At 40.5% G+C, this 23,304-nt stretch overlaps 1 protein-coding gene across 3 annotated transcripts in view; it reads left to right on the top strand.

The window, feature by feature from the left end:
* Positions 1 to 23,304, top strand: part of cpne5a (copine Va) — a 54,590-nt gene that overhangs the window by 26,930 nt on the left and 4,356 nt on the right. For 2 of the 3 annotated variants that reach the window (XM_088368727.1, XM_088368728.1), the window contains 13 exons: positions 989 to 1,052; positions 6,211 to 6,314; positions 6,426 to 6,530; positions 8,610 to 8,651; positions 8,750 to 8,822; positions 10,347 to 10,400; positions 10,734 to 10,795; positions 14,857 to 14,903; positions 15,953 to 16,134; positions 17,999 to 18,126; positions 19,685 to 19,787; positions 22,975 to 23,032; positions 23,184 to 23,257. In XM_088368727.1, the coding sequence (XP_088224853.1) occupies positions 989 to 1,052; positions 6,211 to 6,314; positions 6,426 to 6,530; positions 8,610 to 8,651; positions 8,750 to 8,822; positions 10,347 to 10,400; positions 10,734 to 10,795; positions 14,857 to 14,903; positions 15,953 to 16,134; positions 17,999 to 18,126; positions 19,685 to 19,787; positions 22,975 to 23,032; positions 23,184 to 23,257 (1,096 nt within the window). Of the gene's footprint in view, positions 1 to 490; positions 630 to 988; positions 1,053 to 6,210; positions 6,315 to 6,425; positions 6,531 to 8,609; positions 8,652 to 8,749; positions 8,823 to 10,346; positions 10,401 to 10,733; positions 10,796 to 14,856; positions 14,904 to 15,952; positions 16,135 to 17,998; positions 18,127 to 19,684; positions 19,788 to 22,974; positions 23,033 to 23,183; positions 23,258 to 23,304 lie in introns of those variants that run through there. The other variant, XM_088368730.1, reaches the window with a different exon arrangement.

Genomic DNA, 23,304 nt, shown 5'->3' with positions numbered 1-23,304 from the left:
TTAGCCCCTCCTTACAATATCAAAGACACAGGATCATGACATATTCTTGGTCAAATGACAACTGCCTACTCCTCGCAATGTTACTTTGGCCATTTGCCAAAGTTTAATGTTCACTCTGTTTTGTGTGGTGAGGTGTCTGGTTGGAAACCAACTCAATCTCGCAGATATAATTTGGGCATGTTAAAGCTCCCAAATAAATTTGCCAGAAGAATAACAATAAGCTCAGCTCAACGTTTGGCCAATGAATATTAATTATAGCAATTAATATACTAGGAGATATTTTCCACAATAACGTTTTCTGAATTTGTTCCATTCTAATTAGAATTCTAATGCATCTTTTGAGATCAGTGGTGATGCTCTTTTGATTGACTAAAGTTATTTAGATTTAAAATGTCAGAAATATACAGATTAAGGATTTTTTTCCCCTGGCTCTATGTTAGTCCAATTGCTGGTCAGGCAACCAGTCCTGGTTCGACTTGTAACCTTACGTCAATGAAGACAAGCAGTGAGAACATGTTGAATTTTTTTACTGTCAAGGATGTGAGAACTGAACGAAAACCTCATCAACATCCCGCTTGGAAAAAGAGCAAAATACGAACAATCAACGGAGCAATTGCTCTTCTAATATGGTGCTCACATAATAGGATTGCTAAACCACCGTAGTCGCTCTGCTGTTCTAATAAGTGTTCATGCTCTGATGGGATTTTTTTCAGGCGGATCACATGTGCTCATGTGTTTCACCGGTTTTCCACCACATTGCGTCAAGATGAGAAAAAAAAAGATGCAAGTCGAAGTAGATGCAGCCGCAGCGGAGAAACCAAATCATGCGCTCATTAGAGTTGTCACACAATTTCTCCGGTGCAGTTTTACATGACAAATGTGTCACGCTGCTAGCCGCTGTTGTTTCCTTCAGTCCAAAGCATCCGTCAGTTGTGACGTGCTGTGGTGATTCTAATCATTTGTGTTTTTCCTGTCTTTCTCTCTGCAGTGGTATACCCGGGAAGAAATGCGGGACCATTATATTGTCTGCAGAGGAGTTGGGCAACTGCAGAGTAAGTTTCCTGCTTACAACATCACAAGGGGATATATTATGCATCGGCCTGCACACTTGATAAGTTGCTCGCACGACTGGCTCACAGTTGTGAACTGCAGAAGAAAAATTGCATTCAAAAGTTATCGTACTGCATAAAAACACAGATTGTCTTCCCACATTACCTGAAAATAAGGAAATGCCAGCACAAAATATAACACTCTGCCGCTAAATAAACATGAACGTGCAGCAGTTTAAACAGATATGCCGTCGCGAGCATTGGCAAAAATCCACACATGGCCTTAAAGAGGAATGGCTTGTTTCTGCATAACGCCAGATGAACTGATTGGGTCTTTGATTTTATGGAGCATTGTGTGCCTGTGGTCTGTTTCTCAGAGTGGATAATAAATTCTTGCATATTGCAGTAGTGAGAGTCGTAAATGTTAGGCTGGATTTAATGTTAGGCAGTCAGCTCGTTTACCCACTTGGCATCCGATGCGTGTATACCACTGTGCTTTGACAAGATTGGCTGTGACTATATGCAAATGGTCACACCGTTTTGCTTCATTTTGTTTTATTTTGTTTCTTTTATCGCACATTAGTGGCTTAAATTATAAATTTACATACATACAACCATACATACAACCATAAATCCATATAACCATACATACAACAATATAAGCATGCATACATACAACCATACATACATCCATACACTCCCGCTATGTTGTGCCTTGATTCCAGGCTATGTGTTAATGATCAGTATTGGCTCAAGAAGGATGGTAAACAATCCTATTAAGTTCTGCCAGCGAAGCCGAGGGATGTCTTTACGTTCATAACTCGTTTCCCTCTTGCTATAAAGTTGTCGGTGCAGCCTCGTGCATTTCCTCCATGCATATTTAATGATATGTAAGCAAGGAAGCATCAAATGGTTCGATACTTGCTTACTTGCTGTTACACAAAGAGAGAGAAGCAGGTGTTGTTTAACAAGCTTTTCCTACTATTCACTGATGTGTTTTTCTTTTTAATTTGAGCTTCACAAGCACTCAACCACATTGTTTATTTTGTCAACAAAGCACAATGGCCATAAAATAGTCCTCTGTTTACTGACTTTAGTTACTGACATTTACTTTGGACTGCAGTTTGGATGGAACTTTTTAGATTTATAGTGGTTCTGCCCGTTTGTGCTTTATTATTTAGGATTTCATCTATTTCAGGTTTTTTTTTCTCCCCTGTGGAACCTATCCTACTAGTGTTTATTTTTTGCGGCTACAGTGGAACTTTGAGTCACAAGTTACATATTCTTCTAAATACGAGCCGCCATTTAGGCAATTTTTTTTGCTGTGACTTGCGGGTGCAAACTTGAGATATGAATGTTGCATGGGCTTCCAGATGAAATTTACTGTCTAACTAAACATAAAGCAATTACAATTACAAATTGTGTGTATCAAACAACCAAACTGTTTTGCTTAGCAATGCCTGCACTAGCTTAAAGATAAATCGTAATGAAAATGCTATGGTCAGGCTAATAATTACCATCGATATATTTGAACACAAATGGTGGAGCAATACATGTAGACAGACGATATTGCAGTGCATACTTTATCTTGCCCCCAGTGACCAAGGCGGATACACCAGAAGGATTAGATCATGATGCACAAACAGTTAAATTCTTTATATTCATTGTATTTGTTATTTCTCTATATTTTTATGGAAGTGCAATTTAACAGATGACTATTTAAAACATAATACAGATTTTAAATGAAATCATCTTTAAGCCATTTATTTTTAAGTATAGCATAGATGAGTTTGAAGTAATGGATGAATAGATTACTCACTGGAAAACATTTTGGGGGATGAGACGTGTCTTTAGATTGATTTTTTTTACGTTATTTTAAGGTGTGTGTGAGTGACCAAGGGTGTGCCAACTCTGTCTGGTTATTGAAGTGAGTGTGCTTGGCTTCCGGGAGCGTTTAAGAGAGGCCGTGCTGGATGATTCAACCCAGTGACAAAGTGATTTAATCACTGACGAAATCACTGGTAAATTCATTTTCACTCTCCTGGGTGAGTTAATTCAGCCACTTAGCCACATTTTCCAGAATGTCTACCTGAGGCAGCGACTCGATGGGTAATTGACTTGGCTCTATGCTAATATTTCCAATTTTAGTGCTCACTATTAACACACACTCCATCTAACATCCGCCCCAACACTCTGGCGGATGCAAATGAGAAAAAGCACAATGACACACAGCAGTAAAGCCACAAAGGGATCTTTTTATTCCCACTCGTTCAGAGCGTGCTGTGCTGTATATGAGCTTTTTGATTTTTATCTTAAATTGGTTTCACTTTAAAACTCCGCCCTCGTGCTGGCTGCTATCCAATTTCCTTACACATTAAAAATAATGCGTATCCAATATATTTTTTTGTACTTTCATTTACTTGATTTTTTAATCTTTTTTTGAATGAAAACTTACTCCGCCCTGCACATTTACTTTTTGTCTAGCTGGAAAGTCAGTGCCAATTTTTTTTCTTTACTTTAAATCAATATATTGTTTTTTACTTTCATTTACTTTTTTTTTACTGAAGTGTTCCCCATTCATTTTAAACAGAGTGCGTTTTCATGCAAAAGTTAATTTAGCATTTCGAAGAATATTTATTTTATGTCTAGCTGGAAAGTCAATGCCAAAAACCCCAAAGTTTTGATCACATCAAGCAAGTATTAGCTAATGACGTTAATGCACTGTGTTTGAAAACAGCCCGAGGAATTTACAAGCATTTACTGGGTCCTCAAATGATGACTAAAGTTGTAGTGTTGTAGTCTGGCTAGCTTTAACCCTCACACATTCATTCTTTGAATGTGACTAAAGGATACCTAAAACAAATTGTATAAGCACACACCAGAGTCTAACCGGAACCACAAAACCGTTTAAAAGTGATCTTTGAAGTCACTAACATCACCTTTAAATGATATTTGTCAACTAAATGTGAAAGCGTGGAGACTACTGAACAGGACAATTACAGAATGTGAGGCAGTCTGTTGAAAGAAAAAAAAAAAGCCCTAAAAAGCCACAGTGGAGGGTATAAATTTGGGAGAATGGCTCTGTGACTTCACCATGACACCAAATGCAGAACGAAATTGTGGACTCGCCAATTTTACAAAAGAGCTGGCAATGACTGGAATGGGAAAACAACAAAAACGACATGAGAGAGGCTGTTTCGTTTTGCCACCACTGAATATTTTAATCAGCAGTTCACTGTTTTCAACATCCCTGCCGTGATGATTGGAAACATAAAATGTTTGATTGGGAACAACATTGACAATGGGGGGGTATTTTAATAGATGCTATGAAATCAGCACTCTCTAATATGGTCATCGTATTTTCTTTTTTTTTGTCAACTCATCCTGTTCATCTTGGTCAGGCAGAATGGTGGATCCGTCTGCCTTTTTAAGATGAAACACTTTTTCCGTGTATTGGAGGGTTGTAAAGACTCCACCAGTGGCAGGCAAACCGGGGTCCAACATTTTCAGGCCTCTACTAGAAGAAATATCAGGAAATACCTACCAGAACAGTTGAATTCATTTACAGTAAAAATGAGTTGCGTGCGCTATTGGCAAACTCTTCTGATACAAGAGGGTGTGCACACTTGTGCAACCACATCTTTTTAACTTCCTGCTCTCTTTTGCTTTTTCAAATTTGTTTTAGGTATCCAAATTACAAGTTACGGGTCATGTTTTGTCAATGTTTTCTCTTGCCTTATTTGGTCTTTCTGTCAAAACCCATCAAAAACGGTCCACAAAGGAGCGGTGTACAACTACTGTAGACATCAGGGCTTTCTCATGTAATGTCTTTTACTTTCCCACTGCACAGTCTCATTAGTAAACCATAGATAGGTAAGAGCCTGACCCCCATCTGATAGCAAGAGCGGTTTTAAGGCCATGTTCATTGTCCTTCTAATGACGGCCTAAAATGAAATGGTGCACAAATGAGTGTAATTATGGTAATTCTAGCCTTTCTAGTGTATTCTTAGCTGCACTCACATATTGTGTGCACGCATCGTGTACGAAGGTGCCTCCGCCATGCGCAAAAGTTCAGATCTAGTCTCCTGCTCCTTTGATCAACAAAGTAGTTTTCATTCAATAGACATTCAATAGTTTTCATTCAATAGCAGGATAGACGAGAAAAACAAACAAAGTCTTTCCGTTGCTGTGCGTAAGTTTAGTATTTAGAAATTGTGTTGACCCCACCTAAATGAGAATTCCCATCACTATTCCAAAATAGATTGTGAGTGTTGACCAGTTGTGTTTTGCCTTGTACTTTGCACATTACTTGTATTGTTTGAATTCACAATAGCTGTGAATTTTAAAAGATTTGATTTTAAGAATCACTATTTGCTAAACTACTGCTTGCTGTGAAATGATTCGATTTTCCTTACCGTCATACAGTGCCCGTACCTCAAATATTTGCCCGCAAGTCAATGCAAGAATTCGGGCCCAAAACGGCAAAAACTGGCAAGTCGAGTCACACAACTGCACTGTCCATCTTCCCTGTCCAGACAGACAGGCTTGTGAGATTAGGAATTGGTTTTGAAATCAAATCTGTAATCCACACACAGGAAGGGAAACTCTCCGTTGTCATTATTATCCATGAATCACTGAGAGCAGCATGGGGACACATATACTTCATTGCCGTGTCAGAAGAATCAGCCCCAGGGACAAGCAAACGTGCTAAGGAAGAACTCATGGCAGGGGGCTGAGGAGATTCTTGGTACAAAAAGGAGGCGGGAAATGTGGAGGCTGTCTGGGTGGGCAATGCAATTTCAATCCTCAGACATACATTGAAGATTTTTGCTCGGACGAGTATCGAAACAGTCTTGTAAATAAGTCAGTCCTCTGGCAATACCAGGCTGCGACACATTTGGGCCACAAATTAGCATTTATATTGTGGCCACAATATAAAGCCCAGCACCCCGAATAACAGGCCAATAATGAAAAAGCAACACATTGGCCCATTTTCTACACAAACAATAATTCTGGCCGCTAATCAATGACTGAGTACTTTTAAACAAACAAGCACTTACATTCAATCTCACACTTCTGAATAATGAATTAAGCTACCTAGCTAACATGTAAGTATATTTTGGGACTTGCAAATTCCACAACCTTTTTTCACCCTCTAAAGGACTACACCACAATGCAGTTTTGCGCCAACAAACTGGACAAAAAGGACTTCTTCGGCAAGTCGGACCCTTTCATGGTCTTCTACAGGAGTAACGAGGATGGCACGTAAGTTTGTCTCTTACATTGTCAATAGTCTTGTAAAGCTAAATCAAAGGCGGCGCAGACTTGAAAAACTTTGATGTGCGCTTCAAATCTGTTTGGATCTTTCATTTTCAGGTTCACCATCTGCCACAAGACCGAGGTGGTGAAGAACACGCTGAACCCTGTGTGGCAGCCCTTCTCCATCCCCGTGCGGGCGCTCTGCAACGGAGATTACGACAGGTAGGCCCACATCATCATTTATATGCTACGGCTGCTCTTCACTGCCAGTGCATTGCAGTCAAATTGGTAGGTATCAAATTCTTATCATCTTTCGTCACATTTGAAAGAGTCCTGATGTCAATCTGAAGATATCTAATTCCATGCACCCCATCCCCTCCCTTGGCAAATATTGCAATGGAACCAGCAAAAGAATTGAAAATGTCACTTAAAGCATGGAGTGTAAAATCCAGGGTAAGTGAATGACCCACAAGGGATGTCACGAGTTGTAAACAGATTGCAGTTGCTCCTTTTTTGTGGCTCAGTTTATTATTATAGTGAATCAGCGCAACCAGAAAATAATGAAGAAAAGTGAAGTTGCTGTACTTCTCGCAGCTTCAGAAAGGTTTATGTATGTGTGTGTGTGTGTGTGGGGGGGGGGGGGGGGGGGGGCGCTCCATGTGTGTGTGTTGTGGTCAAAGATTGGCCCCTTTGGCACGCTGGGTGTCACCGAAGACGTGTTTTTGCTCTATTGCCGTCCATCTCTGGTCACCTGCAAGGTAATTGGGTCAGACAGATGGAGGAGAGCCTTCGACGACACCTTTGAGGATTTGGGCGAGCCAAAGTAGCCACTGTCATTTAGAACCTTTCCTCCTTTTCTCACATTAATATGTATGAGGTTTTTCTTTTGCTTGTTCTCTACATTATATGAAAGAAATTTTACAAGTATCTTTGTTAAAACCTGCTGTATTTTTAGATGCCAAGTCTTGGATATTAACATGATTGAATGGGCTACTTAATGCTTGTAAATTTTTGGTGGTCCAGATTAGAGAGCAAGGCAAAGGGCGCTTTGCCCACCCCGATGGGCAAAAATGGGCAGCTTCCGTGACGTTGCCTCCTTTTGGACCCGCTGAGACAGAATTGACAGCAGCAGCAGCAGCAGCAGCAGCAGCAGCAGCAGCAGCAGCAATTTTTCATGAAAGGCGTTCAAAGAGAGGCAAAGTCTTTGCTCATTCCAAGTGAATCCCCCCCCCCGGCTTGCTCAGTCGCTTTCGAGCCCCCCGGCCCAATTAATTTGGAAAACTTGTAAAATATATGCTCTCTCCCATGAGGAGGTTTTCTATCTTTGGCTTTTCCCTCAACCACCTCAGCTTACAGCGAGTTTCAGGTTGCAAAGGGATGGAAAATCCCCACAAAGGTTTATGGAAATTTCCATGGGAAGTTAAGCAAGGGAATTTAGGTAATATATATATATTTTTTAATCCACTCAAGTGGTGGCTATCTGAAGCGTTGTTGACCACAAAACAAAAATAAAATCAACTAAGCAACAGGTCGTAACTTCAACAACTCAAAGCACCCACTTGCATTAGGCACCTGTTTTTATCTCCTTCAACTGAAGAGTTGAAACACAAAAGCTATCAAGCAGCAATAAGACAAAACTAGAGCCACGCTGAACACACTGCATCGTTCAATAGCTTATTTTAGAAGCCCAGCAATACCAAACAACATATAAACGATAAACTTGTCTCCTTTTGAAGAAAAGATTTTTCCTGGAGTTGTTTTGTTATACGCTCAAATCCGTTTCATAATTGCTTCATTTATATTCGCTTAGAATACCCTGAATACAAATTATAAGCTTTAACCTGGAACCAAGGAAAAAGAAAACAATCATTTTCCTCAAATCACACAAAAAAGAGTTTGCGTTTGAACTCTTCGGCTGGCATCAGGCTCAAAATGATCCTATTGAAATGCTGACAGTTGAATATTGTACTAGCAGCACTCTTTAGATCTTCTGCTGAATCATCATGCCAAGTACAGAAGATTCCCGTGACTTCTATTACTGCTAGAAACTTGGGCCTCGGGTCAAACACAAAATTATATGTTTGGAGTATTGGAATCATCACACAAATAGTGCATTATATCCTTTGAAAATTATTTCAGATGTTTTTTTTTATACTTAATATAGTAGCAGATAGAAGGGAGATGTTTTTTTTCTCCTGCCATGAATCACTTTTTGGCAGCTTATTTTGTTTTGTGTTACACGCGCTCACCTTGACAATAACAAATGTCTTCATCCTGTTGTTTTTCATTTGTTTTTTACAGGACAATCAAAGTGGAAGTATATGACTGGGACAGAGATGGAAGGTCAGACAAACCGCACACGCACACACACACAAACACACATTCTTGTATCAGCGTGAACTGTGATGAATGCCTTTTTTTTTTGGTCATTCTCTCCCAAGCCACGACTTCATTGGCGAATTCACCAGTAGCTACAAAGAGTTATGTCGGGGTCCGAACGTGAACGTGTATGAGGTGGGTGCAGATTAGTATTGTCAGCACACGCACAACTTTGGTCCCCCACGAGCCACATTTGAATTTTGAAACGGACAGATGGGTCTGCTTATTCGCAGATGAGGTTTTAAAACGCGTTGTTTATTCAAATTAACAAATGTTATTAGACGATAAGGACCAGGCCGGTCCGCGATTAGCAAAAATCTTTGTGGAATTGATGGACGTTATAAATGCAGTGAGAAAAAATCCAAAACATGGGACTAAGGGTATGTTTAATAACTTCAGAAGAGATTTTGATTCTAATTGATTGTGTCACTATGAGGCACTGGGGAACAAGAGGGTTAAATGATGGTCCAAAGATGAGTTACTTTCATTATCCAAGATTTTATTCTGAGGAAGGACATCCAGTTTGTGCCTGGAGAAATTCGTCTCCTCAATTTCTGTGAATCTGACCTTTTGGAGAAAAATATTGCCTACTTTGCCCAGTTAAGATGACATTGTTGTTATCCCACGTTTAGTGACAAAGGACTTTCCGGGTTATGCGTATTTGAACTACGCTATTGGAAATGCCTATCGGGTAGCTTCTGTCCCAATTGCCTTGAAAGAGGTTAAGTGGACGGCGCAGACTGGACCAACAATGCGGGAATACAAATGAGCAACAGAGCTGATTGCTTTCAACAATGATAATGACATGGATTATTATGCCTCACATAGCTGGTAGAGTGATTATTGTAACAACAAGTATGTGACCGTTGTGTCACAGATACCTTTAAGAGTAATTGTTTTGCTCCACTTCACGATAAGCTCGGAAGATGAATGAATGGAATCTCGGAGTGATTGTTTTTATGACACAAGAGTGTGATTATTATGCCACACGGCACGAAATGAATGTTTGGATGACAAGTGTGTGTGTGGTTGTTATAGCATACAAATTTTGAGTGTGATTGTTTTGCTGATTGGAGAATGTGATTGTAAAAGTTGAGAGTGATTGTTTTGACAACAAGATCGGTTGACTTAGAGCAGATTTGGCTTGAGTGTAACAAACACAAGCTGAATATGACACAGATGTACTGTATGGGAGTGTCATTGTTGTGATCCAATTTGGGATTGTAGAAATAGTTGCCAACGACTTTTCTGGCTGTGTCTCATTTTGGCTGGAAGCCTTGTGGAAGCTGGCTGCCTTTTTCAAAGTATTATACTCTGCTCCAAGAACAGACAAACTCCTTTGACAAGGAATGATTTCTCCACGGCAGAAACAGCTTGCTTTGCTTATCACTGCGATGGCACACCATTTGCGTATGCCTCAATTGTGCATTCACAGGAGCAACGTGGCCCTGCAACCCTCTGAATAATGTCGGTGTTGCTGTGCAGCATGATCTATGCTATCTAATTCTCATGCCGCTATTGGATTCGGTGTACGCTCTATTACCCTTTCAGGCATGCTACACGGGGCAAAGATGTTTTTATTGTTTATCACCCGGGGCGGAATAAAAAGAATCTTTCACGTGATCACCATCCCTCTTTTCTGCCTCCTCTCCACACTAGGTGGTGAACGCCAAGAAGAAGCTCAAGAAAAAGCGATACATCAACTCCGGGACGGTGAGTTCATTTCACAGGAAGCTCAGCTCTGTTTTTATTCCACTCACTCGTGATGTCACAGTTTACAATGCAGACAGTTGACAGCTTATTGATAATGAGTCTCGTGTCAGGGGCCATGTGTATGCTGATGAACACCGTAGTCATTGATATATTCATCAGTGATTATGAAATTAAAACATTCTGGTCACGCGTCACTCACACTCATTGAGCATGGATGAGGCATTTTTGTGCTCAGTGGTGACTGGCGAATGTGTTTGTTTAGATGAGTGGCTTTCGCTCCGATTAAAGAGCAAAAATTGAAGATCTTTTCATTTTGTTTTACCCCATCATCAGGTGTCCTTGATGTCATTCAGCGTGGAGTCGGAGCACACGTTTCTGGATTACATTAAAGGAGGGTGAGTCCTCTGGATTGGGCGATTTGTCATTTGGAGTGATTCATTTCAGTTTACTGCACAGGCAGATTTGACTGGTTGAAAATGGATGGACGAACAAATGAATGGATTTTAGTGGTAGTCTATGGCACATATTGACTTACATACTTATTCAGGTCGATGCTGTAGGAAAAGAGCCGCCCCCCCCCCTCCCCGCCTCGCTCATGTTAATAAATTTATTTAGTTGACATTCCAACTTGTTCCCAGGTGAATTTATTCATTTTTAACAGAAATTATGCTGTAAAAACTCCTGCATAAAAAGTGTTTAAAGAGTGTTTTATTGCTTTAACTAATTAATACTGGAATGTTTGGTTTCACTCTGTTTTTAATATTAGACACGAACAAGCGCTGATGCTGCATGACCTTTCCCTGCAAGCTGCTGACTGTCTAAGTAAAAATATGCTTGCGATGTGGAGTGTTTGATAAATAGCAGTGGGTGATTTCAAGTTCATGCTAGCTCAGTCTCAGTTGATTTGGTCCTAGAATAGCGAATCCAATGCTAGTGTGAAAGAGTTGACTAGTCCAAGTTAGCTCAACAATTTGCAGAAAAAGTTTCTACATTCTTAAAATATTTTTATGCACTGTAATGTCCAGTTTTAGGCCACAAAAACAAAGTACTTCAATTTGATGGATGACCCCTCCCCCTCAGTGTAATCGGGGTTCCCTTTAGATTCAGTGCAGCTCAGATACGATGTCACTGACAATGATAAAAGATGGAGAAAGCTGTAATTAAGGCCGAGCAATCAGTTGCACATGGACGTGTTTCTTAGTGCCCTGCTTTTACTTGTCAGCTGTCTGGTTGTTCAGAGTATTATGTCCCAGATCTGTCTCATTGCTCTGCCCCGCTTGCTCTCTCTCCCTTGCACACATACACACACTCATGCATGCACAATGATTTCAAGTTTGAAGACACTTGTGATGCTAATTCGACGACAAACATTGGTGGGATTATTTTCTACCTTTTCTCGGAATACCGTCATTTTTATCATTTTTTTAGGACTGTTTTGTTAGTTTGTTTTTAAAATGATTCTGTTGAACCACAATTCAAAAGTAATGTCTGGATTTCATTTTTGGTTATTCATTTTCTCAGATTCCAGTTATTGCTGTGGTATTTCCTTTTATTTAGCTCAGGAGTGAGAGCAGGTTGTCCAGTAGCTGTTTGAATCCCGCTTTGTCCAAGTCGTGTATCATTGTGTCCTTGGGGAAAGACACTTCACCCGCCTTTCCTCCAGTGTCACTCACTTTAGTGGGCGGTTAGACGGCTGCCACTGGAGAGTGAATGTGCAAGTGCGTGAATAATGTATCCATTATGAAGCGCTGTGTAAATCTGATGCATTATTATTATTATTAACAGAGAAGTATCAACACATTTGTCAGAAAAGGGGCATGAAGACGAGGAGACGTGAAGTGGTTCCTTATGATTGAAAAGATGTAGTGTCTACATGGGAAAGCAAACAACAGAGCTTCATGTTTGTCCATGACCAGATGAAGCTGAGGTCTCATTCATTCAACCCTCAGCACTTTGTGTAATTACGCCTCTTCTTTTCTGCCAAACACAAACCAATTAGGGAAAATGTGCAACCTTTAATAACTCCTGCCGTCTCCAAGGACTTTGCACGATACCCTCGTTGTGAAATTAAACCTTAACCCTGCGATCCAGAAGTCTCTTCAACTCTCATTAAAAACAAAAGGCTTTGCCCCTGTGGGACTGGCAAACATGGATCGGGTGCCAAAAGTGGGCCAGTCGAGATTGCGTCGAAGCTTACAGTTGCAAGAAAAATTAGTTGAGTTCTTTGGAATGCCCTACATGAATTGTGTTTTCAATTAGCCTTCATTGTTTTGTTTTGGGGTTTTGTTTTGTTTTTGGGTCTGTCCAGGCAGTCTTTAATTTAATGTCATGTGTACAGCCAACTACATCATTGGCAAGGGAGGAGCTTGCAGTTTATGTGCCAATGTCATGCAGAACCCAGCACATCTCGTTCCAACCACCCTGAATGTGATCCAAATGAGGGATACTGCAGGATTGGCCTGGAAAAGATAACTTCGATCTCCAAACCCCCGATTATGTCCAAAATACCAAAAGAAAGAAAACTCCACCCATGTGTGCACAGTTACTAAACTGCGCTGACAACAGAAAATAGGGCCTATGGTGTTGTGGTTTTTGTGATACAGTTATTATTGGGTCTGGATCACTTTTCCACCATTCCATCAACATGTTCGCAAGCTAGCTTCAGCTTAGAATCTACAAGTTTGAATAACTGTTTGTCTCTATGTAGACTTAAAGTATGTACAATCTCTGGTCAGTCATTTAGATTTCAACTTTATAATGACCACATTATAGAAATGCTCTCCTAAAAGCCTCTTTTGTAGTATGTTCTCCTCTGTTGCATCGATCCAACCATATTTGTTTTTCCCAACAAAACTAAAGCACATAGCTGTAGTACCTTACCCCACTTGGAACACATTTCTGAGCCTGCAGGGCGTTCTTACTTCAGAGCCTCTCACCATATTGTCATTGTCTCAGCGGAACGCGAAAAACCAGCATGCCATTGGTGCTGTATTAGATCAAAGATGGGATTTCAAATCGTAAGAAATATACCTACTACTGCAGTTGGTCAAAGAAGTCACAGACAGTCAAGGAAGGCCATAAAGCATAAAGCAATTTTTTGTGCAGCAGATGCATACCTGGCAACATACTCTGGGCTGTGATGCAGAGCCCACTTAATGAAAAATGAACTTGACAATTAAAAGTGATTTGCAAACCTTAATTGTTCTATTCAAAGCATGCGTGGGTGCCAGAGTCTCACCATCTTGTCACTTTCCTTTCTACTGCTTTGGCTAGTTGTGTAAAACCATTAAAAGGGTGATAGGAAGCCACACAGTGTTATTTGCAGGGAGAAGCAATTGGATACATGGACTTATGATCAGGTGGCAGAAAATGACGATGGCGCCTTTGTCTGCAGTGCACATCAGTCAAGGAAGATTCTCCATGACTTTTATAGACGACTAGCTTGGGAGGCAGGGATAAAAATAGTAATCCCAGCCTGCCCATTAGGGTTTGCAATAAGAGCCAAAAGCCAGACAATCCTGCAGCATCAGTCAACATCGTTCCGCATTGATTTTCCCATCGTGAAATCATTTGCGGGCTCAGCTCCTCAACTAATCCCCAACGCACCTCGGAAGGGAAATTAGAGGAGCCGGTAGCGAAAGCCAAAACAGACAGCGCACATGTGTTTGTTTGTGTATGTGCACGTGCGGACACGCTGATCCCCTGAAGGCCTGATCGTTCTTTCGCCATCCTTTGTCCTTCACACTATTTTAAAAGGAAGTGACACCAATCACAATGAGCCACATGTTTCTGTTCAACCAGTGCTCCCTTGCAGAAAGTCCTTCAACTTTAAGTCATGAGCAGTGATGTCACTAACGTAGAGAAATTTCACAAACATACTGACTCCATCTAAATATTTTTTTCCCCCATTCACACATTCAGCATTTTTCCCATTCGAATTCATTCCCCAGCATTTCAACCCAACCTCTAATCTATATATAAAAAATCCATTTGAAGGGTATTCCAATGGGTCTCTTTTAATGATGACTCCTCAATCACAACTCGTTCACTCAAGTGTCAACAGGTTGAAGGTTTGGATAATCAGAGAAGCTGAGAAGTCTAATTGGCCATTCTTGGAAGAAAAAAAATCAAGGCAGATGTTCAAGGGAGGTCAGGTTAATGGTCTCCTTTGGCCTAGAAATGTCACGAAGTGGGTACTGGTCAGGTACAGCGAAGCAAATAGAAATTGCTGGAAGGTGGAGGCTAATTTCAGAGTGCAGCCATCCAGAGGCACTGATTGGCTTTTCATCCCCTGGGGGGAAATTGAGATGGCTCATGCCTTCCTGACATCTCCCTGGAGCTTTTCTGGGCACTGAGGGCAGATGGTTGGATGGAAGATGTCCTACCTGGAAGCACAGAGTGTAAGGTTCCTTCCTTTTCCATAGAAACAACAACTCTTTCTGCTTCTGTCTTTCAGGACGCAAATTCACTTCACAGTGGCCATCGATTTCACGGCCTCCAATGGTAAGTGTTTCTTACTTCATATGATCGCTGTACCAGTTTTTGTCGTGAATGATTTTGGACAAGAATTTCCATTTGTGTTGTCTTCTTTGAAGACAGAATTGATTTTAAAGAAGCCCACACTGCAGTTGTAATCATTCGCTTTTGAGTTTCATTATCTTCCGCATGAATCCTTTGAACGACATGAAGTCGGTACAGTAAAGTTTTATCGCTCTGGGAAGCATCCGCTGATTCCAGCTTTTTATTGAGGCTGAATTCCATTGCAGCCCTGCAGATAGACTCTCCCTGCACCGTTAATCTAGAACAGATCCTGATTTGAGAAACTTGCCATGTACACACCTTATGTGACCACCGTAAAGCTTCTCAAACAAAATTTCTTGCCAGATGGCAATCTTACAATTGGCGAGCCGTGGGCAATCATTGTATGCTGCCAAGAACTCCAACGTCTAAGTCAGTGGTGTCCAAACTTTTTTCAATGTGAGCCACATACATCAACATATAGGAAGGGGTGGGCCATTTACAGCAGGCCAGGTGCCAACTTTTAAAGCCACACAAAATCTGCAGTTTTTTCCAGAGCTGTAATATTTGAGATATCGATATTTCGTACAACAAACATTTACTGCTGACCTAGGTTTAAATGTTTAAAAACAAATAAACTGAAGGCCAAAATGCAATCTTACTTGATTTGATGATATTTCATTGCGACTGTAAAATATTGTGGATTATCTGGTTTTATTTCTTTGTTGTATAGTACGTGAAACCTGATTATTTTCTTATGTGCCGCATACAAAATGTGGGGGAATATAAATGCATTGTGTATATATATTCACTACACGTATAAAACGACTCAACATAAACAGAGGGAAACAGGCATTTTGTCATCTTTCTGGTGCTTCAGCTGTCATATTAGAACTGTAATAAGTCAAGACTTTTCTGCTAATCACATCATGCACACTCGGTTCCGCTCCACGCATGCCAAAGCTGTCGTCAGTCGGATCCCGCTTTTTGCTTTTTGAGGGCTCGCATCAACAACTATTCTCTGGACTTGACAGGCAATCCGTCTCAGTCGACTTCTCTTCACTACATGAACCCGTACCAGATGAACGCCTACGCCATGGCCCTGAAGGCAGTGGGCGAGATCATCCAGGACTATGACAGTGATAAGATGTTCCCTGCTTTGGGATTTGGTGCTAAGCTGCCCCCTGATGGTAGGGTCTCCCATGAGTTCCCCCTGGTGAGTCATCAAAGTTGTTAAAAGTGTGACCGCAATTCATTCTTCACTCATACTGCTTCCCATTTCATTTGATGAAAAGTTTCAATTGAGTTCAAGTAAGACGTTGACGTTTTTTGTGCATGTTACTCGACGTGGTGCTTTGTGCGTGTCACATCACTAACACGTTCTGTTCACATTAAAAATTGCTGCCACGATGAAGACAACATGTAAATGTAATATTCTGCACCGCCCTATTTATCCCACAAACTGCTTTGATTTCTGTGGTGGGCTTTGAAAATAGCGGTAAATTCACAGCTTCCTGGGGGAACTAATGAACACTCCCAGATCGCATGAAGACAAGTTCCTGGTGTTGTTGTATATCGGAAGGAAAAAAATTGAACATAAAATATATATTTCTTTTAAAAAAAAAAAAACATGGTGAAACTTCATCCAAAAACAACAGTCTAAATAAAAAAAAAAATGTTGACAACTGGCCTTCCATCTCCATCTACCATGACATCCAAAATGCTGGACAAAAATGCATATGGCAGCCAAACAGTTGGCAGCTTGTACGCTAGCGAGTGTGATCACCTAACTTAGCAGTCTCCATCTTGATTCAGTGCTCCTTCTTGTCAAACATTAGAAACAGACCACGTCGACAACACAAGATCCCAAGTTTAGGTTTAATGTTCCTAAAAAGCCAATTGAGTGTCCTTTCAAGCTAAACACAATCAAGCCAAACCAATATGAAACCAGTAACACTATCACACACAAACACTACAAGCATGGCAGAGATAATACTCCACCAGGAACTTTTCAAGAAGAACTGGAAAAAGTGTTTATTCTTCGTTGCAGGCTGAAATGAAGCCTAATGAGTGTTTTACCTTTTCTACCTTCTCAAACCCTCATCAGCATACATGCACAAGTGAGCACAATCCCAAATAAATGTATTGTGTATCTTTTCTAGTGTAAATGAGTTTCTGCCAAGCTGAGCAGTTTGCGAAATCAATTTGTCTCGTCCCTCAGCCGGCTGCTGATTGTAGAAGCTAATGAGAGGCTGTCGACGTCGCCACCGCTCCGTGTTTTCATTCAAATCAACAAATCAAGATTCATGGCAGCGTATCGTTAAAGCCTCTTGCATTGCCACTTCCCGCGAGTGGCTTTTAAAAATCAACTTTCACTGCTGAATTGAAAGAGACATTTTATTCGAAATTATGTATGCTTGTTACATTCTCAAGTATGGAACAGAAAAAAAATGATGTCACGTGATTAGGGTCAGGGAGGAGAGGTTTGGGGTTTGAATCTGACCTCCAGCCTTCTTGTGTGAAGTTTGCATGTTTTCTCCAACTTGTCAGTGTCAGGAGACGTATAGACGAATAAACAACTGGGGCCCTATTTTTGTTCCAGTGCAACTTTGCGCATGGGTGGAGTTTTCTTTCTTTTGATATTTTGCTAGAGTTTACGCTAAAATAATTGGGCATACTGGGGCATGTGCGTCTTTGTGCACCGTTGTGGGATGTTTTCGCCTTGATCAAATATACCAAAATCGCATTTGACCGCCTGCGCCTCAAATCAGACCTACTTTTTGCAAGTCTAAAATCTAATCTGTTTTTTGTAACCAAATTTGTCGATGCGCACGGTGGTAAAATAAAGTGTCGTACAGAAGCGCCGCAGCCAAGATTAAAATATTTTAGCTCTTGATTGCAAGGCATAAGTGCTCGGCTAGCTACTCGTTCACCATGCTGTCATATTAAACTCCAACCAAATAGTTCAAGAATCTTTCCCAAACAGCTCTAAACCTTCTTTGCTGTTGCTGCTGCCATTTTTAATGGTTTCTGCTCACCTTTGATTCTATTCTGCTAATTTCCATTTTTTGTTTTTCAAGAATGGCAACATAGAAAACCCCTACTGCAACGGCATGGAGGGGATTCTCGATGCATACCATCAAAGCCTTAAGACGGTGCAGCTGTACGGACCCACCAACTTTTCTCCTGTTGTCAATCATGTGGCAAGGTAACAGCACAGCAATCGCTCATTTGTAGTATTTCCTTTCAGAATCATTTTCAACAGTCTGACACATAGACACATTCATTGATAAGTTAACACTGACACTTGAACGATAAATGAGCTTTTAATGCGATGGAGCACACCACGTGTTTGATTCTCCTCTAACAAGCTTTGCAAATGAGAAAATTATTATCCAGTGAATTTACTGGCAATACCACAAATTGGGATGGAAGATGACTGACTGTGCAATAAGCATGCCTTATTGAGATAAAACGTGGCACTATTAGGCAGTGTCATAACGCGGTTTAATTTTAAAAAAGCAATTTAGCTATATATATAAGTGATAAGTGTCGAATGTGCGATTGAAAGTATTATGAGATCCTTTCTATTATTGCCTTCCGTGGGCGACATAAGTAATGATGCAGGGGAGGGGGGGGCGAGAATGTTTTTTTAAAGCATCTGATCTCCGGTCTCCATGGCAACAGATCACATAGTTATCATGCTACAAAGAAGCTTGATTGTATGAAATGTAAAAGGTTCTCACGAGGCAAGGCAGAGAGCAGAATTACAGCTGAAATACAGTCATAATTTATGAACAGACAATGAATAATAAATAATAGAATAAAGGATTCAAATGTGCAAAATGAAGGATATTTCAAGTCAGGAAATGTGTGGCAAAACATTTAAAATAAATGAATATACTATGTGTGATGACTGCATTTATTTACTGTTTTTGGGGGGAAATGTTATGTATCAAAAGTATTGGTGGTAATGTGATGTTATTAACATTGCGGTGTTATAACCATTTTAAACAATGGCTACTTCAACACAAAGCAACACTTGTAGATTGTCAATATCTCAATGCCAGCAGGTATGTATTCTTTATCCTCTCCAAAAATAACAATATTATTGCACATTACTGAATCACTGAGACTAGTGAGACACCTGACAGAATATATTTTGTTTTGCTTCCTGGAAAATGGTGGTTTTGGAGATAGTCCGATATCATTCGACATCAGCAAGATGTACTTGTGGTGAAAAAAAAATAAAGCAATGAGAGTTTGCTGACCCAGAACCAGCAATGTCACTTGATGGTTATGGCACTTGTTGCTGAGTGTGTGTAATGCTCGAATGCTCAGACCCACCCTGCGATCTCGCCGTTGTTTGTTTTGTCCTGCTGTCCATCTTCAAATGTTTTCAGGAAATGAGAATGTAATACTGCAGCGTTTGGATAAACACTTGTGTCAATTATTCATAAGGCAGCCAGCGCAAGGCCATGAAAGTAGGCCACACTTACTGTGCGTCTTCTCCCCTGGCTTTACTAAAAGAGCCTGGAAAGAATGTTTCATTTATTTACATCCTATATTAAGCTTGTATGGTATGGGTTGATGGGTGGCAAGGAATGTTTTATTTATATATTTTTTCTCAGACATTTCTGCATGTCAATGGACATACACTCAAAATAAAACTTCCCAATCCTACTTGGAATAATTCATTCATTCATTCATTCATGGATGGCAAGTTTTCAGTGTTCCACTGGTCTGATGGTGGTTCTCTCCCTTAGGTACGCAGCGGCGGTGCAGGATGGCTCGCAATATTTTGTGCTGCTCATAATCACGGACGGCGTGATTTCCGACATGGCTCAAACCAAGGAGGCCATCGTCAACGTAAGTGCGGCCGCGGGGTCTCCGTGAGGGTTCCACCATCCAGTCATAGCAAATTGAAGACCGTTTGGCCATTTTGGCACTTCACGGCCCTGCGCTGAATTTAAAGCAAATAGGAGAGGCAGCTTTGCTTGGCCTGGAATCAAGTCAACTGTGTTCACTCCAACAAGCGCATAAAGGGCCATTTCTACGAAAATACCAAAAGAAAGAAAACGCCACACAGTTAGACTGCACTTTGCGCCAGACACCAAAACAATGCCGACTATGTAAAAGTGACCTTTTGCACATAGTGTACAAACGGCCAAATCAATATCCCCTGCGTTGGGGGGTGGAGGGTGGTGCATCACGGAGCATGGCCTCCCATAGACCCCCAGCAGACTGGGTTTAAAGGGAATTTGCGACTGTTAATCAAAACATTGGAACAGCCACACCTTCCTTTTAAGATCTTGTCTGCTGCTCTGCTCAACGTCTCTGAACGGCATGCTGCTTCACCTGGAACTCAACTTTCCTAGCTGCTTCCTCATTGTGTTTACGTACCTGTGACATATCTGATGCTAATTGAGCCCTGAAATATTGATTTGGCTCTGACTAATATATTCACATCTCTACAATGGCGGCCTGCAGGGTTTCACACTATCTTTGATGTTTTTCCAAATATAACATCACTTTCTGACCCTAAGGGTCTGTTTGCATGCAGATATGAATTTGAACCCAAATGGGCTGGATTACAAATCATACTGTCAAAATGTTATGGCCATGAGAGAAAAACTGTAACGCAGATTTCAATACCAATTTCTTCATTGGTTTTTGTATTTTTGCAACACGTTTTGTATGTGAAGAGAACAACTTTTTTAGTCTCAACATAATTTATTATGCTTGTATCATTACTGAAACATGTGCAGCATATCATGGGTCAAGCGTTTTAATGAAGCAACCAAAACCACATATCTTCAACCGCAAAACTTGTTTTTTTCAGCTGACCCAGTTAAGTGTTCTGAAAATCAATTGTCGCCCTCAAGCACAATTTTCCCGGCTTGATGTGCCAGCATACAGTGCACACTGCTGAAACGCATAAGAAATGCCACAGACTGAATATTTCATATGCTTTCTAAGGAGCCTATCTATTTATGTAAATGCCCCATAGACGACATTTGTGTCCAGGGCCAAGCGCTACGAATGTGAATGCAAGAGGTTATGGATAAATAAGGATGGAGGAGATGGAGGATAATACCTTGGACTTTAACCACTCATTGTTAACAGGCATCCCCCCCACACACACACCCTCTCCCGCCCGCCTCAGGCCGCTTGGGAAGGAAGACTGACCCACTTTTATCAGAATGTAAATGTCTTTCTACAACAAGCATACATCACTCACTTGCAGGATACAACAGGTCAGACAGAATTCATGAAGAGCGTGTGCACTGGGACACAGATAGAAAAAATGAAGAGTATTACAATGAATCATTTACGCCACCAAACCTTTTTAGTTAACGCTTAGTTGTGATAATCTTGCACTAAATTATACATCGGGAGGATTCATGGAGTGCATATAGAAAAATGGATTGGTCACCAGCGTTGGGGGGGATTGTTTTTTAAAAATAGTTTACCTATCCTAATTATGTTACAAATTAGTAGACATATGCTCCTTCTTGAATCGGCTGAAACTCAGTACAGTACGTTCAATTATGGTCAATTGAGTGTGTTTCACAAATCAATAATATTGGTCTGTCCTCACATATTGTTATTTTTACGCATTATTAACCCATTTAAAGTGTTGAAAATAGCTTGAGAACAAATCCATAAATTCTCTGGAAACTGTCTGAGAAGTCTCATAACGCTCCGCCTTGTCCTCACTGCGAGAGGTGGGCGGCATTATGTCACCAAGATTGAACATCTGGATGCTTTTAATGAGTGAAAATTGTTCAATTAAATACACATAACGAAGGTTGTTTTGTTGAAAACGGACAGCTGTAATTTGATTCTGAAAAATGTCAGCCATGAGGGTAAGTAATTAATAAAATCCATGACTAATATTTAAAATAATTGTAAATAAGCTTTAATTACACCTTTTTCTTTACCTCGTCAACAAATAAGCACTTTTTTTTAACAGCAAATGTGGCCCTTGAGCGTAAATGTCTACCAAGCCCTGTCCTTAAAGGGGAAATCAATCTCAATATTTTTTTGTAATATGTTGTGTGCGGCCCAACTTGTCGGAACACAGTGTTCTTATTAATATTGCATTTGTGGAATATGAATTAAACGGGCAAAATCCACCTGTTTTTATTCATCTCAAAGGGCTTCAATTTTGCCCCTTGCTGTTGACTGAAAATGACATTTTAGTTGCCAGGTCTCGGTTCACAACCAATCGCAACTCAGCTTCAGAAAACCAGCGAGCTGTGATTGGGTAAAAAGGGGGTAATTTTGGTGCTCAACTAATATTCCACAAAGGCAATATTAGTCAGAATGTCATGTTTAGACTAATGGGGGCAGATACAACAAATAATTGTAAAGGACATTATTGAGTTGACTTGCCCTTTAAGGGGGAATTGGCTCTCTTTGACTATAATTCTAGATTTGTTTGAACTGAAACGAGCCTCTTATTTTATGTTTTGAAAGCCACATAAATGGAAATATTCACAGCTAACGGGGTTGTAAAACCCCCAATTTAGGGCCCCTATCACTCAATAATGTATTTTTTCAATAATGTATTTTTCAGGCCCTTGGACACTTCAGACTAACTGCGCTATAATGCGCTCTGAAACAAATCCATGAAACCTTTATGATCTCATTTATCATTCATGTTTCTCTCCATTCTATGTGTCTATTATTGTTTGTAACTGTTCCTTCTTCGGGGATCTGTCAACTCTTAAGGGTTTGATTCACTTTGATCCCAAACAGTGTAGACAGGCCATATAACACTACTCACAGTCGTGTACTATATACTCTGAAAAAAATCCAACGTTGCTTTCTACTCCGACTAAGATTTATTGTATCACATCAAAGTTGATATTGGTGAAAACAACCAGAGCTACCTCATTGAAATACAGCAGTTTGCACCATTTTTATGTCAATTTCACTCTACATTTGTGCTGGGTCTTGTGGTAAATACTCTGGGAACCACTGTGACACACATCAGCCACAAATTAGGAGCTTTACCCTGCGACTGACTTGCTCTTGTCACTCACCGCAGGCGGCCAAACTACCCATGTCCATCATCATTGTTGGGGTCGGACAAGCCGAGTTTGACGGTGAGTCAGGCAATCACCAATGGGTGACCCTCACCATCATACATTGTCAAATGAGATTATGTCGCAATGTCTCAATAACCGGAGAAGAAATACGATACGTATAGAAATATTCACCAGCATACATTTGATGCTGATGCTCTTGTCTTTGCAGCTATGGTGGAGTTGGATGGAGACGACATCCGGATTTCCTCACGTGGAAAATTGGCTGAGAGGGACATTGTACAGGTGAAAAATGATCATGGATTGAAAATCTTGTTATGCTTATTGATGAG

The sequence above is a fragment of the Syngnathus floridae genome, chromosome 2 (assembly GCF_059516105.1).
Source record: "Syngnathus floridae isolate MCC-2025c chromosome 2, RoL_Sflo_1.0, whole genome shotgun sequence".
Lineage (NCBI taxonomy): Eukaryota > Metazoa > Chordata > Actinopteri > Syngnathiformes > Syngnathidae > Syngnathus > Syngnathus floridae.
The sequence above is the reverse complement of the archived record's forward strand: the minus strand, read 5'-3'. Positions and strand labels throughout refer to the sequence as shown.